Below are 16,239 nucleotides of genomic sequence, written 5' to 3' on the forward strand. Positions count from 1 at the left end.
CAGAATGCTTGTTACCATTTATTTATTCAGCATTTATGACATGATAGGCACTGCCCTGGAGTCTGTGTGTGCCTCCTCTATAACTTCAGTGCAAAGAGGTAATTGTCATAACCTGACAGCTGCAGGAACTCATCTATGAACGAGAAGAGGTAGATGGTGGTCCCAAGTTGCCCAGCTAGCAAGCAGAGGACCCGAGATTAGGACCTGGCTCTGACTGCCCTTAAACACTGCTCGGTCGGCACATTCTTCTCCTCCGTAAGCTGAGTCCAGACTGCAACTTTGCCCAGATCTGCCTACCCCACCCCAGGCCAGTGGCCCACCCCGGGGCATGTCCCCAAATAAAAATGACCATATCTCAGACCCCATCCCTAACAGCTGGCTTGAGAAAGGGCACTGAGGTGGACACATGCGCCCTGCTGAAAGTCAGGAATTCGTGATGTTCATCTACCCTGGCCTGTGTGACCTCAGCAAAGTCCTTTTCCAACTTGGGCCTCAGCTTTATTCTCAGTGAAACGGTTGAGTGCAGGAAGGGGAAACTGAGGTGATGCCTTGAGCGTCCGCTGGAGTGAAACTCATAGCTGATGAGCTTGGAGTTCTCACATGAGGTTCCTGGTTCTCCCACTTTCAACCCCTTTAATCCAAAGAAAGGAAGCTCAGGGGAGCCCGTGATGCCATCTCCGACCACGCACAGCCCCACATCCCGCCTCAGTTGAGTCTCCAAAGAGGGGGTTGTACTCGTCTGCGGGGGGGGGGGGGGGTGGGGAGGTGGACCCTGGAGGCCACTCATTCCCAGGGAGGTGGCACATTTCCCTGCTACTGAGCTTATTAATGAGAAAGGATTCCCAGCTTCATTTTCAAAAGTTCATGAACAGCTTCCAGTGAATTGAATGGGCAGTCACAGAAATGGTTCTTCTGGGAGTCTACCCCCAGTCTCTCCTGCTGCAGCTACATAAAACCCATGACTGTCTTCTCTGCCCGAGAGAGAGAGAGAGAGAGAGAGAGACAGACAGACAGACAGAGAGAGAGAAAGAGGAAGAGTCTAATCTCCCCACCACAAGAGCTTTCCTTCTCCTAGCCTGACAATGGCTGATGGCAAAACAGCAGGCAGCCACTCATTCTAAACCTCTCCTGTAGACTCTGGCATGTCCATGTCAGCTGCCCTGCTAAACCAAGAGCAGACTCCCCAGTACGTGATTGCCAGAATAGCAGGGTGACGTTAGGCAGTGCCTCTGGCCCTCACGGCACTCTCATGGCCACCCTTCCATCAGATTGTCTCACTTGTGAGCTCCCAACTTAGAGATGATAAAACTCCCTGAGTCGTTTGCTCTAGAAGTGAACCCTGGAGGCTGAGACTGGATTATTCCTGAACATGGTTTAAATCCACCCATCCCCCGCCCTGCGGGAATGCCGTACTTCCAAAAGACCAGTGGAGGGCCCATGGGTTTCCAAGATGCCGCTGAGGGCCACACAGACAGAGATGATTGACGTTAATAGGTCTGATTATTTCTACATTAAGCTTCTGTTTTAGGACCTAGGATACTGGTTACCCATTTTTTGCTCATGATGTGAGGTTTCTTTTTAAATAATTTTACTTACTTAAGTAAAAAAAAAAAAGTCTATTCGGGGAGATGCTAAGCAAATAATAACACACAGGGGATGCCAACCAGCCAGAAACCACAGAGGTCACGGGCAGAGACTGCAGATGAGCCGGAGTCTGCGATGCTGGGCAAGGAGGGCAGAGAGCTGGGGTGCCACAGACCTGGCCTCCAAGCCCCAGGCTGGCACCAGTGTGCGGCCTCCCCTCACTGGGCGTCCGTTTCCCCATCCGCAATGTGAAGGAACAGAGCTGGAACGTTCCAAAGGTCCCTCCCAGCTCTGATTACCACGACCAAGTCCACAACAAACTGGTTGCTGAGAAGCCCTGGTGGTTTCTCTCGTCGTGATTTTCCACGGCAGACACTTCCTCCCAGAAGAGGGAGTCTCCTCGCCAGGTAGGGCAGGGGCAGCGTGAGCAGGATGGGTGGGAGACAGGTGATCAGATCAATAGCCTCCACCTCTCCCTGCCCTCCCAGTGTCCCCCACCCGGCTTGCAGGACCGGCCATGGGGTGTTCCATGCTCTCCATCACCCCAGTAATAGCAGAGGAATACATTTCTCTTTGGCTTCACTTACCACCTAGAAGGCTTCATGCTGCAGCTGCTGGAGGTTGACTGACAAACATTACCCCAGGATCTCAGCCTCCTAGGGAGCTGGTGAAAACGTACCAGTCCAGGCCTGGCACCCAGACTCTGACTCTCCCATGGGGCCCAGGAATTCAAATTCTAGCCAACTCTCTGAAAAGTGGTCCAATGACCACTCTTTGAGGAGGCCGAGGCCCAGGGAGGCAAACTGGCTGTTTTGAGTTGCAATACCTACAAGAGCTGGAGCCAGGCCAGTGACCCAGGCCAAGGCCAGTGCTCTGCCTCCCCTGTGTCTCACAGCGGTCACCAAGGCCCACCCTCCCCACGTCTTTCCACTCTCACAGGGACCCTCATCATCTAAGGCTTGGGCCCTCCCAGGTCTCAAGCCAATGGAAAGGTCCAAGAGGGTCTCCCAACTAAAGAGGAGGCTGGGCCCAGCTGACCACTCTCTCCTTCTAAGAGAGGCAAGCTCCCTGAGGCTTGGGGATCTTCTAATGTCAGGGCAGGCTCAGTCAGGAAGAAGCCACTTCATCTCAGAGGCTCAGACCTTGGGAAGGGAGACCATCACTGCACCTGTCCCACCAGGGTGATGACCCTCCACCAGGAAACTGTGACTCTCAAGGGAAAGGAAGATGAGCAGGGAAGAGACCAGCGGAGTGGGTAAACCATATGGTCTTCTGGCCTGTGGGGGACCCGTATATGTCCTCTCACGTTCAGGAGCCATTCAGTCCCTCAGTGAGTAGTTGTTGAGTGCTCACTCTGAGCCCGCCTGGGGGCTGGGAAGGTGAAAGTGGATACACCCAGACATGGTGACCACCACCTGGAGCAGGGCAGGGTCAGCAGCAGTGAGAGCCTGGGGACACCACCTCAGAGCAGTGCTGACTTCTGCCCATCTTGTTGGTGGAAGTGACCAGGACAGTGGAATCCCTGGGGTTTGAGGAATGTCCTATAGCAGTGGTCAAAGCTTTTCTGTAAAGGGCCACATAGTAACTTTAACGCTTTGAATAGTATGTATGTTCATGTACATCCTCGCTCAAAAGGTTAACAAAAAACTCCCTACTCAAAGGGTTAATGGCTAGATCAGGAGTCCCCAAACTTTTTACACAGGAGGCCAGTTCACTGTCCCTCAGACCATTAGAGGGCTGGATTATTAAAAAAAAAACTATGAACAAATCCCTATGCACACTGCATATATCTTATTTAAAAATTTTTTTTTTTAATTTTTTTTTTACAAGGACAGAGAAAGAGTCAGAGAGAGGGATAGACAGGGACAGACAGACAGGAATGGAGAGAGATGAGAAGCATCAATCATCAGTTTTTTGTTGCGACACCTTAGTTGTTCATTGATTGCTTTCTCATATGTGGTTTGACCATGGGCCTTCAGCAGACCGAGTAACCCCTTGCTGGAGCCAGCGACCGTGGGTCTAAGCTGGTGAGGTTTTGCTCAAACCAGATGAGCCCGCGCTCAAGCTGACAACCTCGGGTTCTCGAAACTGGGTCCTCTGCATCCCAGTCCGACACTCTATCTACTGTGCCACCGCCTGATCAGGCTGCACATATCTTACTTTAAAGTAAAAAAACAAAATCGAAACAAATACAATATTTAAAATAAAGAACAAGTAAATTTAAATCAACAAACTGACCAGTATTTCAATGGGAACTATGGGCTTGCTTTTGGCTAATGAGATGGTTAATGTGCTCCTCTCACTGACCACCAATGAAAGAGGAGCCCCTTCCGGAAGTGTGGCGGGGGCCAGATAAATGGCCTCAGGGGGCCGCATGCGGCCCGCGGACAGTAGTTTGGGGACCCCTGGGCTAGATGGTCTCTGTGGCAATTACTTGGCTCCTCTGTCATACCTGGAAAGGAGACAATGTGAAAGTGAATGGGTATGTTTATGTTCCAATAAAATTTTATTTATAATAACAAGCAGAGGGCCAGATCTGACCTCAGGTTGTAGTTTATCAACCTCTAGCCTGTTAGTGTGACATTCAGAGTTCCTTGCAGACGGGCCCTGCTGGTCCCCAGGTTCAGTTCCCATCATGCCTTCCCTGCCCCTCATCTCTACCCTCCAGGCACATGGAGCTTCTCTCCAAATCCTATCTGCTGGGCTTATAGAGACCTCATCCACGCTCTGCCTCCATCACACCCAGCCTTCACCTTGGGGTCTGCGTCAAATCTCCTTCCCGGTGCTCTTGTAGCCGCACCAGTCACTGGGTTTAAGGCTCACCCTAAATCAGAAGGATCTCATCTCAAGGTCTTTAATTAAAATTTACAAAGAGACTGTGTCCAAATAAGGTCACATGCACAGGAACCAAGGGTTAGGACTTGGACATCTATTTGGGGAGGGGAAGCACAATTCAACCCACTACACCTCCCCCACTTCTTCGTCCCCCTCATTTTCCTCTTTCTTCACTCTCTTCCCTCTTCCCTCTCCTCCTCCTCCTCCCCCCCCCACCACACATGCAACACCTAGACCAGGGGTCGGGAAACTTTTTGGCTGAGAGAGCCATGAACACCACATATTTTAAAATGTAATTCCGTGAGAGCCATACAATGATCTGTGTATGTTACACATTATCCAATAAAAATTTGGTGTTCTCCTGGAGGACAGCTGTGATTGGCTCCAGCCACCCACAACCATGAACGTGAGCGGTAGAAAATGAATGGATGGTAATACATGAGAATGTTTTATATTTTTAATGTTACTATTTTTTTATTAAAGATTTGTCTGTGAGCCAGATGCAGCCATCAAAAGAGCCGCATCTGGCTCGCGAGCCATAGGTTCCCGACCCTGACCTAGAACCAAAGGCAGGGGTCTGCTCTGCTCTGGGCACTGGGACAAAGACTGTCTGAAACCTGTAGTGTGTCCCCAGCTCACTAACGGCTCCGGCCCTCAGACAGGGAGAGCCGAGGCCTCCGCAAGAACAGACAGGAGCTGGGCTAAAGGATGCAGAGCTAACAGCGTGTACTTCCCCCAAGACCAGTGTGGTCCGGTCTCTCTCTTCCAGACACCTCTTCTCAGTCACCGCCACCAGAGTCGCAACCAGACGGGGCTGGGAACGCCTGGAGGCTGGTTCTAGAATTGAGAACCTGAGTCGTCCTGAGGCCCTGTGGGGGACAAGGCAGCACAAGGCTTGACCCCAGCCACAAAAACAAATAAACAAAAAAGTATTTGTGTGGGGTCCCCCAAAAGGCAGACCCAAAGGAAAGGATTTAAAAGCACAAGTATCCTATTTGTGATGGGCAGAGACCACCAGCAGTGAGGCTGTGAAACAAGACAAAGGAAGACAGTGAACAGAGGGTGTGTGACAAAGCCGGTGACCACTGTGCGCAACTGAAGCTTAAATCCTGTGGGAAGGAAGCAAATATACTCCTTAGAATTATCTGGGCCTTTTAGCCCAGCAGTGCACATCCCGGCAGCAGACAGCTGTTCTGGAGCACAGAAGTCCTGAGGGAGGCACGCAGGGCATTGACAACATCACTTAATAGCAGGCCCCAGAGCGTCAGCCAGGAGAATTAGAGCGGGCAGCGGAGGCTTGAGCACGGGCTGTAATTTATATCCCATGTATCTGTCCATCATATGCTTCACCCAGGCAGCGCTACTGAGTGGCAGGCCTATCTGGTGCTGCACCCCCTCCTCAAAAATAAATAAAATTGTCCCAAAATGTAGTGACTTAAGTAACCATGAACATTTATCACCTCAGGTTCTGTGGATTAGTAATCTGGGAATGGCTTGACTGGGTGGTTCGGGCTCAGGGTCCCTGGGAGATTGCAGTAAGGGTGTTGCTTACATTCACTCAAAGGCCGGACTAGAATAAAGGATCTGCTCCCACGGTGGCTCATGCCTGTGGCTGGTGGGTGAATGGCTCTCAGGCGGGGCTCTCCGCATGACACAGGAGTGTCCTCCCCAAATGGCGGTGGGGTGTGTCAGAGCAAGCAATCCAAGAGGGAGGGAACCAAGTGGAAGCTGCACCCCCTGATGGCCCAGGCGGGCCAAGAGCCCTCATAGCAGCACCTCCATGCACTCCATCTGTTACCGGAGTCCCTGGGGTGGGCCCACACCAAAGGAGACAAGAATTCAAAGGGTCCTACCTTAAAGCCACCACCAGCTTGAGCTGGGAGTGGGGATGAGGTAGAGAGCAGGACACAAGCACAGCCCTGCCCTCGTCTCGCGGGGGAGACAAACGGCCGGCCACTACTGACCAATGAAAGCATGAGGACAGCTATTGTAAGTGCTGGGGACAGCGTGACGCAGTATTCTGACAGCCTATGCTAAGGGAGGTATGGTCTGTCGGGAGGCCAGGGAAGGCTTCCCAGAGGAGGGTATGGTGGATGCTGGGGGAACAGGGGAACTGCAGGCAGTCCGTGACCGGACCGGAGTGAAGAGGCCAGTGCAGTTCTGCCCTGGGAGGCTCCTGCCCTGCACCCATTCCGTCATATCCAGGAGATGTGCCCAGCCTGCACGAGGGCTCCCAAGGGTGCCCTGGATCGCCTCCATGCTGAACCCGCTGCCTTAGGAAGACAAGGACAAAGCTCATTTCCAGAGCCTGTGCCCAGTGGCAGAGCCCTGGGGCTGAGCAGCCAGGGCCCATCAGCAGACCCCCGGGAAGGACAACCCAGGAGGGAACCGAGCGTGGAGAAACATCGGTTTATAATTAGGTGGCCTAATCACCTGTGTAAATTGTGTATTTTTTATGATCAATGTGCTAAATGGCTCCAGGTTTAATTAAGTTCTGCTGACTCGTTCTCAGTGAAGACCCACTGAAGTGTGATTCACAGCTTGAGCAATTAGTGATGGGGAGAGGAGCAATCTGGAGCGAGTGGCAGTCCCCGCCACCCCACAGGCCCTCCCCAGGTGCCACCAGCTCTGGGCTTCTCTGCCTGGTCCGGTGATGCTAGGCCTGGACAGGAACTCAAGGATATTCTCACTCCCAATCCAGTGCTCCTTCCAGAGCTTGGAAAATGGAGCCCACTACACCATCGTCCTCTCTGACTGAGGCCCAGGAGATACCAGCCCTTCCTGATGAGTAAGAATCTTATCCCGTGCAGGGCGCTCCATCTATGAGCTCATCTTTCCAGCTTCTTGTTTAATGAGGTCCAAAATTCTAGCAGCTGAGTTCTGTGTCCCACCTTCCTCTCTGTTCCATGTTCCATGTAAGCTGCTCTGCCTTCTCCCCTGCTTCCTCACACTCACGCCCACTGTGGCCTGCAACCCAAGTGTCAGCCCCGAGGGCTCCCCTCGCCGCCCTCCTGCAGCGGCCTTCTCCTGAAGTTGGAGGGAAAACGGAAGTTGTGACCTCATGCTTCCTGAGCCCACCCCTCAGATGCTACTCTTCCCCATCCCACCCTGCCCTGTGCACATGGGCAGGTCCACTCCACTCAGAGCCACCAGCCAGAGCCCCTGGGCATGACCCTCTCCACGGCACGCCCTTCTCCTCCCCAGGCGCCAGCAGAGAGCTGGGCGTGTGCCCATCACCCTTCATCTCGCTCGCCCTGGCCTTCCAGTTTCCCCAGCACCATCAGGCAGCTCTAGGGCACATGGTGCTCTCTTTCCTAGAGATGCGTGGCCGTTAGAGGAAATCGCAACACAGGGAGAAAGTTTATTGGGGAGTTTACACGGCGTTCGTTATAAAGTTTGTTATTTGGAGGTGGGGGGTGACTTTTAATGGCTTTTTGTTTTTAAAAATACACCAGAGAATGACGCAATGCCGGGCCATAGATCTGCACACTCCTTTGCAGGGGGTCCAGTGAGGGCAGAACAATTCATCTCGCCTTTATTGTTTGCTATGGCCCCTGCATTATCTTCAAGATAACATTTTCCCTGTTATGACAAATCCCTAATGCTTCTTTCTGGGGTCTGCTTTCCCTTTTTTGACTGTGGCCATCACTATGTCACCCACACCAGCAATAGGAAGTCTGTTCAGTTGTCCCTTGAGCCCCCTCACAGATAGACAGGTTTTTGGCTCCCATGTTAGCTGGCTCCTACCAGAAGACCCAGGGAAATCCAAAATTTTGCACCAGAAGACCCATCACATCCTTGCTTTGACATGTTGAATGCCAAAAAGGGACAGAAAGCTAATGTTCATCGTTCTACACTCCCTGGACCACACGTTCTCTCTCTAGCTGCCCAAGGCACTTCCTCCTCCACGTCCCCAGCACACCTTGGAGAGTGGTCTGCAGTTCCTGCCTCCTCTGCCCCCCCTCCCTTCTCTCCTCCACCCACTGCCAACTGCGCCATCACTCTCTCAACTCTGCGGGAACTGCCATCATTAGGTCCTTGTGCTGGCCAGGTTCAGTGACCCACTCTTGTGTCCTTGTTGGCTTGGTGTAGTCACAGCATGGATGCAGCTGAGCATTCTTCCTTGAAAGAGTCTCTTCACTGGGTGTGTGTGTCTCAGCACCCTCCTTCCTCTCCTCCTACCTCAGACGGCGCCCCTTCTGGTCCCTTCGTTGGCTTCTCTTGGCTCCCTCACTGGCTGCTGAAGCCCTGATGGTGGAGGGGTTCAAGCTTACTCTCAGACCATCCACTCTTCTTCATCTGCACTTCCATCCTGAGTGGTCTCACCCACTCCCATGACTGCAGAGGCCAAGTACATGCTGACGATTCCCAAATCTAATCTCAGTCCTGGCTTCCCTTTAAACTCCAAATATATATGCCTCTACCTGTTAGATAGCTTCCATGGAACAGTCAATGGGCATCTCAGATTTGACATTGTCTAGATCGAATACCTGATCTTCCCCTCTCTCCCTCTCTCTCCCTCTTTCTCCCTCTCTCTCACACACACACACTCAGGCCTGGCTTCATGGGCATGTGTGTGACCAGGGTTGTTGCACAGGGTCCCACACTCAGAAGGGGTTTAATGGGGTTTAATGCTATGGTTACCACCTTAAAATTCTTAATAATTTTATATTTAAAGCTATGTTTTGTAAGTAAAGTCCAGTGAGGCCATGAAGCGCATCTCAGGGACCTGGAGCCTCAATTTGTGCTCAGTCCCCTCTTCCCCGGGATGGGCTCTCAGCCACCTGTTCTCCAGCCCCTACCCAGTGGCTGTTGCCTCCTCTCCTCCATCCTGAGGTTGGGGGATGGGCTGGGTGCTGGTGAGAGGAGGGTGGTCCCTGAGTCTCTAAGAGGGTCCACACTCACCCTATTAGCATCCCTGTACCCAAGGGAGCACAGCTTTAAATAGCAAATAAGAAAACAGCCTGACAGGTCAAGAGAAAGACTGAGAAAGAAAGGAAAACACTTTCTTCCTGCTTTTTGAGCAAGGAACCCCACAGTTTCATTTTGCACTAGGCCCCACAAATGGTGTAGTAGACCCGGAGTGGTCATGAGGCTGGACAGGTGGTTGGAAGCAGGTTGCCACGGGATGACTGCTGTAGAGGTCAGACTTTACTTTGTAGACCAAAGTTGGCAAACATTTTCTGTAAAGGGCCAGATGGTAATTATTTTAGATTTTTGTGGGCCCTCTGTTGCAACTACTCAACTTTCCCATTATAGCACAAAAGCAGCCATAGACAGAAAGTACATAAACCAATGGACAGGACCATGTTTCAATAAAACTTTATTTACAAAAACAGTGGGGCAGATTTGGCCCACAGGCTGTAGTTTGCCATCCCCTGTGATAGAAAAGGGGGAGATGTTGAAGGCATCTGAGCAGTACAAGGACGATCAGGATGATGGGAGGGGGGCAGCCTAGGGACAGGGTTTCTAGAAAAAAATATATTGCAAAACTTCAGTATTCTAGGTACCAAGACTTGGTGGTGGCCACAGAGGTTGAAACCGCCAACACCAAGGTCACTGACACAATGTGCTCTCCCCCATCTACTCAGGTGAGAGGAAGAGCAAGCGGAGGGTCCGAACCACCTTCACCACAGAGCAGCTGCACGAGTTGGAGAAGATCTTCCACTTCACCCACTACCCGGACATCCACATCCGCAACCAACTGGCGGCCAGGATCAACCTCCCAGAAGCTCGGGTGCAGGTACCGCTGCCCCCCCCCCTCAGCCCCACCTCAATGCACCTGGGGCCATGGGGGAGGCACTGTGGCTTTGGACCCTCCGGGGCTGCCCTGCCTGAAATGTTCTGTCGCCTCTGTCCCATGAATACAGTCATATTTGCTAAATATTACACACCAGGAAATGAGGTCCGCATAATAATATTTCTTTCCTTGGAGGGTGAAAATGGAGTGAGGTGGCATTGGTGGTGGCCATTGATAGGGGCTTCCATGCCCTTCTTCTCTACTTGGCTACAGTCTCAGAACATCGTCCACCATGCAGCCTCACAAAATGCCTCTTGATAATCTAGCCCGGGCTCAACAAAGTTTTCTTGTGAAGGGCCAGATTGTAATTATGTTAGGCTTTGGGGGCCATATGGTCATATACATCACAACTATTCAACTCTGCCTTTGTAGCATAAAAGCAGCCACAGGCAATATATAAACAAACAAGCACGGTGGAGTTCCAATAAAACTTTATTGATGAGCACTACAATGAGAATTCTGTGTAATTTACAGGTGTCGTAAAATATGATTCTTCTTTAGACTTTTTTTCAGCCATTCAAAAATGTGAAAGCCATTCTTAGCTCACGGGCCATACAAACATTTTTCTAAGTCACTCTCTTTTTTTTTAACAACTATGACAAACTCATTCAAATTCAAAATCTGAGCAAGGGCTCGGGTCATTGTTTCACTTTTTATTTTATTCTAATCTACCTTTTTTCTGGCTAAGGACCACCCTGTCTCAGACCTCCCCTTTGTCTTTCCACTTGGAATCCGTCACCAGCTAAGTTGGTAGCACCAGCTAAGTGGCTCAGAACTCAGAGGTGTCTCGGCAGAATGACCAAGTACACATGGTCACGTGTCAGGTACAATCGGGATGCTCATGAATACAGGAAACTGCCAATGTTGCTGCAGATGCCAAGGGGCCCCACAGGGGTTGCAAACTGGTGACCCACCAGAAGGAAACAGCCCACGGGTGGGTTTTATTTGATCTGCACAGTAATTTTAAAACTCAGAGCTTTCCCATAAAAATCAGGATTTCTGTCTTAGAAACTGAATGAGCCTGCAAGGCTGGGTTCCCAGGGCACATGGTAGCTGCTGGCTGAAGCAGAGAGGATGCCCCCGTAGGCTCCATTTACCCTGCGCCCCACCACTCCCAATTAAGTGGCGCCCAGCTGCTTCCCTCCCCAACGAGCCCCCGCCCTGCAGGCACTGAAGGCTGTGGTCCCCCATCCCCTCTCAGAAGGCTGACCTCCAGAGCCAGAGAAATCCGGCACATTCGCCGTGAGCACTCGACCCTGTGATGGCCCTCGGGAGGCGTTGTTATTACACATGTTGAGGGAGGTACCAGATGGAGAAAAACTCTTCGCTTCTCTCCATCCTCTCTCCTGTGTCAGGTCTGGTTCCAGAATCAACGAGCCAAGTGGCGGAAGCTGGAGAAGACGGGCAGCCTGGGGACCCCACAGCAGCCGAGTGAGGCCAGCTCAGTGCCAGCCACAGACCTGGATGTGACCGTGAGTGGCTAAGGCACCAAGGGGACCTGGAGGAGAACTCCTGTCTGGGCACATCTCATCCAGACCCAGATAGGAGGGAACACCTCAGGGGAATGTTTCGTTTTATTTTATTTTTAGAAAGAGCATGGGCAAGGATGTTCTGGAAGTCTATGGGACCTGGGACTGTCTCTCTCTGTCCTTATGTCCTCAACCACTGAGTGACAATCACAATGCTTCTCCCTCCTCCTCGTAATACTTGTGTAAAACATCGCAGTTTGCAGAACAGGGTGATGGAGTAAAGGGTGGCACACAGAGGTTGAACACTGGAGTCAGACGGCCCAGGTTCGAATCTCAGCTTTCCCCGGAGGAGTTCCTGTGCCTCTCAGAGGACAGTAATAATAGTTTTGATGGGGATGAGATGACTGAGATGTAAAGACTGTGTGGCACTTAGGAAACGCTCCCTAAGTACTAGCCGTCCATCGAGGCAACACATATTCGGAATGTGTCCCCGATGCTCCGCTCGGGGGAGACAGCACCACACAAGATAGGCAGTCCTATGCCAAAGGTTCGTGCAGACCCACAGTGATGCTATGAGGCAGGAATTTTTTTATTTATGGTTTTGCTTTGTTTTTGCTAATGCAGAAACGGGGCTCTGAGAAGCAAAGGGTCTTTTCTACGTCAAACAATTGCTGTAAATGGTGGGACAAGGAGCAGGCTTCCTGGCCCCCAGTGCATGCGATTCTCCCCGGGTGGGTCCCCGGTTGGGACCCCACCCCCCACCCACTCCAAGCTGCCCAAGTCATGGGGGCGGTTGGGACGCTGTGGGCAGCCCCGGGGAGAGCTGAGGACTCACGGCTCTCCTGACCTCTCCTGTGACAGGGCCCCCTGCCGCCGCCCCCTGCACTGCCCAGGCTGGCTCCTCCCACACGGTGTTATTATCCACGGGCTCAAGGTCAGCTGGCCTCTGCTTGGTTCCCCGCCCGGATGGCCCTCCTCCCACCCCACCCATGGGAGACGCAGCCTCTCCCAACACCTCTCGTCCAGCAGAACTGCGTCCCTGCCCTCTGTCTCCTTCCACCTCCACACCCTAAATGGGGCAGCGTCTGCGCCACTTCAACATAGGGATCTGATGGACATCCCCCCCACAATGGAGCCACTCTCCTCTCCGGGGAAGACAAGTGGCGAGAGGGTGCCCAGGCCTCAGAGGGAGTCAATCTCCTGGTCCAGCGACGGCCCACATCCCAGGACGCCTCCCCAGGCATGCCCCTTGGAAGGCTGCATCAGATTCAGCAGCACGGTGGCCCGCTGAAGGACGCTCTCACCTCTCCTGGCCATGGTGGCCCTCCTGGCTCAGCAACAGAGGCTTTTCAGATCTCAGGGTAAGCTCTGGGACGAGGAGATCATTCTCTTGCTCCTGTGCTTCCTCTAACTTGCTGTGTGATCTCCAGCCAGTCACTCACCCCCTCTGGGCCTCATCTGTAACATGAAGCCGTTGGTTGGACAAGATGACCTCTGAGAGCCTTCTGACCCTTACTTTGGTGAGGTGAACAAACCATGGTGGGTACAGAGTCATAGAGGAGGCCAATGGGAGGTTGTTTGCTCTTTCATTCATGACACATTTATTGAGTACCTACTGAATGCTCCATAAATAGAACTGGATATTGACATGAACCACCAGGCTCTGCTCCTATGAACTCAATCCAGGTTGGTTGAAAGAATAGTGCCGACCTTTTCCTGCAGGCACAAGTTCCACCAGTGACCTTGCAGTTGGCCCATGTCTAACACATTCTGTGTGGCTTTGATGTGAATGTCTTAAAAAGAGAAAGAAATATAGGGGGGGGAAAACTTTTTTAATTTTAAACACAACTGCATGTCTTTGTTTCTTCTGTTGAATTGGGGAGGGATGTTGTCCTCTCTGGTCTGAATGAAGAGTCAGACAGCAAGCTCATTGCAGAGTTTCTTCCCCGGGACTTGTGCAAGGGGCCCAGCTGCCAGACCAGCCTCGCTGTCCCGAGAAGCCCAGGGTTTCATAGTGACTCTCCTGCGTCCCTGCAGCAAGACCTTGGGCAAACACACGCCCTGTCTGGGCCTCGGTTTTGATGTCTGCAAAATGGCCTGCCCACCTAGCCTGCCTCACAGAGTGATTGGGAGGCTCTGCAAGGGAGTGAAAGTGTTTTGCAAAGCGTGCAGGCAGAACCCATTGTGGAGCGATGTTTTAGTCCCAGATTCCTTCCCCCAGAACCCTCTAGCAAGGGTCCCCAAACTTTTTACACAGGGGGCCAGTTCACTGTCCCTCAGACCGTTGGAGGGCCAGACTATAAAAAAAACTATGAACAAATCCCTATGCACACTGCACATATCTTATTTTAAAGTAAAAAAACAAAACGGGAACAAATACAATATTTAAAATAAAGAACAAATAAATTTAAATCAACAAACTGACCAGTATTTCAATGGGAACTATGCTCCTCTCACTGACCACCAATGAAAGAGGTGCCCCTTCCAGAAGTGCGGCAGGGGCTGGATAAATGGCCTCAGGGGGCCGCAGTTTGGGGAACCCTGTTCTAGAGACAAGGTTCGGCCGACCATAAGACATTCCTATGACCAGGACATCACACCTGCCTCAGTACACATGTAAAAGTTGATTTGGGGGGCCATCTCTTCTTCTCTAGGGAGGGATTTGTTTTTGTTTTGTCCACCTCTGAACTATTTTATTCCCTCTACCTTATATCTGTGGGGCAAAGAGATCACTTTAGAACTCGTGCCAGCTGTGTGACCTTGGGCAAGTGACAGGTCCCCTCTGTGTACATAGTCTCTGCATAGCAACAGTGTCTTGTGCCTTAGAGTTTCTGTGACAATTAAATGAGTTAGTACACTTGACATGTGGTAGGCACTCAACAAGTGTTAAGAAAAGAGTCCTTTTCCCAGCTCCTCCATCTACCTTTTTCTGATTCTGAACTTGAGCAGCTATACCAACACTAGACTCCATCCCAGGAATTCTTAAACCCATCTTCAGGGAGCAAGGAACCTCCCAAAGAGTAATGCAAAGTAGTGTGTGTCTGTTTTCTTGTTTGTTTTTCCCAGGGAAGGGGTTCACCGCTTTCATCAGCTTTTCAAAGAGCTCCATGGCTTTAAAAAAAAATCATAGTAAAGGATCCCTGTCAAACACACCTAAGTCAACTCCTGACAGGTTCACATTCAGGCTGTGTGGACCAGAGACTTGAGATCATTTTCTTAAAAGATAAAATCATACAAACATAAACAAGTGCCAAAGTTTTAACTCACTAATGAGGGAATCAGTTTGGCCTCATAACAGTTCCAAGGAGAATTCAAAGGACAGATAGACATCTAGGCAATGAGGAATGCTGACGTGCATTACAAATAGAGACAGAAACGGTCGGTGGCCTCAGGGAAACAGCCAATTGCGTCTCCACCAGACACAGCTCATTTGCATTTCTATGGACAAAATTCATTTGCATTGTTACCAATTTTCTACAATTTAAAGAGTTGAAAAATTGGTCAAAGACAAGGAAAGGTGCAGAAATCCTGGAAGACTGGGCTAGACAGAACACCCAGCAATCTTTTTATGCCAGTTTCAAAGTTGTAGGGAAAACAGATGTGGTTAGGCGTGCTCACTCGTTTCCCAGCTGCAAGCACTTTGCAAGATTAGTGCGTGAGCACATGGCACAAAGCCACGTGTGTGTAGCTTATATAAGGGTATTTTTTTTCTGACCTACAGTTACTAATCTCACTTTTGTCATCCATTAAATGAGAATAAAAAGACCTGCCTCAAAGTTAGCTGTGAGTGATAGCAGACGATGCAGGTGAGTGTTTTGTATTCATCCAACTCTATAAATTTAGGAAGTTATCATTTACTGCCTTTCAAACTCCTCTGAAATTCACATTATAAAGTCTATACCTAGAATGTGTCTAGAGATATAGTAGCGGCTCTTTAATATCCGCTGATTTTTAACAGTTCAGTTTTTAAGAGGGCTACGAGCCATAGACAATGAATGGGCAAAGAGCAGAGATAAGAGATATACAGGAAAAACAAAAATAGATACTAAACATATGAAAATATTCTCAACCTCACTCATAATTTTAAAATCTCAATAAAATAGTATGAAATACATTTTTTTTAATCTTTCAGACTGGCAAATATGTAAAAGTATTGGTGGAAGGGTGGTGAAATAGTCACTCATGATAAGGAAGTATGAGTTATAGATTATTTTGGAAGATAACTCAGCAACTATTAATATTCTAAGTGCAAAATTCTTTGACCCAGGATTTATATTTGCAAGAACTTATCTGAAAAATACACATGTATATAAATTCTACACATAAGACTGTTCACTGAGGCTTTGTGACAGCAAAAACTAGAAACCACCTAAATAGGACACTGGTAGAGTCAATTACAGTATATTCGTCCAGCTGTTTAAAATAATGAGAGAGATTGAAACATACCTCATGGGAAATTGTCATTAGATGCATTATTAAATAGAAAAAGCAAGTGGTGGTACAGTGTTATGATCTCATTTGAGTAAGAAAAGAATAAAGATATTCTTACAG

The 16,239-nt window shown here is 50.2% G+C and overlaps 1 protein-coding gene and 1 pseudogene across 2 annotated transcripts in view; one reads left to right on the plus strand and one right to left on the minus strand.

The window, feature by feature from the left end:
- The window catches only part of ISX (intestine specific homeobox), a 40,982-nt gene that overhangs the window by 1,454 nt on the left and 23,289 nt on the right, over window positions 1–16,239 (plus strand). The window contains exons 2-4 of one of the 2 annotated variants that reach the window (XM_066358249.1): window positions 10,011–10,162; window positions 11,575–11,691; window positions 12,550–13,913. In XM_066358249.1, the coding sequence (XP_066214346.1) occupies window positions 10,011–10,162; window positions 11,575–11,691; window positions 12,550–12,792 (512 nt within the window). In that variant the 3' untranslated portion in view covers window positions 12,793–13,913. Of the gene's footprint in view, window positions 1–10,010; window positions 10,163–11,574; window positions 11,692–12,549; window positions 13,914–16,239 lie in introns of those variants that run through there. The other variant, XM_066358251.1, reaches the window with a different exon arrangement.
- On the minus strand, window positions 78–8,229 carry LOC136383476 (large ribosomal subunit protein uL14-like; annotated as a pseudogene).

Source organism: Saccopteryx leptura, chromosome 1 (genome assembly GCF_036850995.1).
Source record: "Saccopteryx leptura isolate mSacLep1 chromosome 1, mSacLep1_pri_phased_curated, whole genome shotgun sequence".
In the NCBI taxonomy this organism is placed as follows: Eukaryota; Metazoa; Chordata; class Mammalia; order Chiroptera; family Emballonuridae; genus Saccopteryx; species Saccopteryx leptura.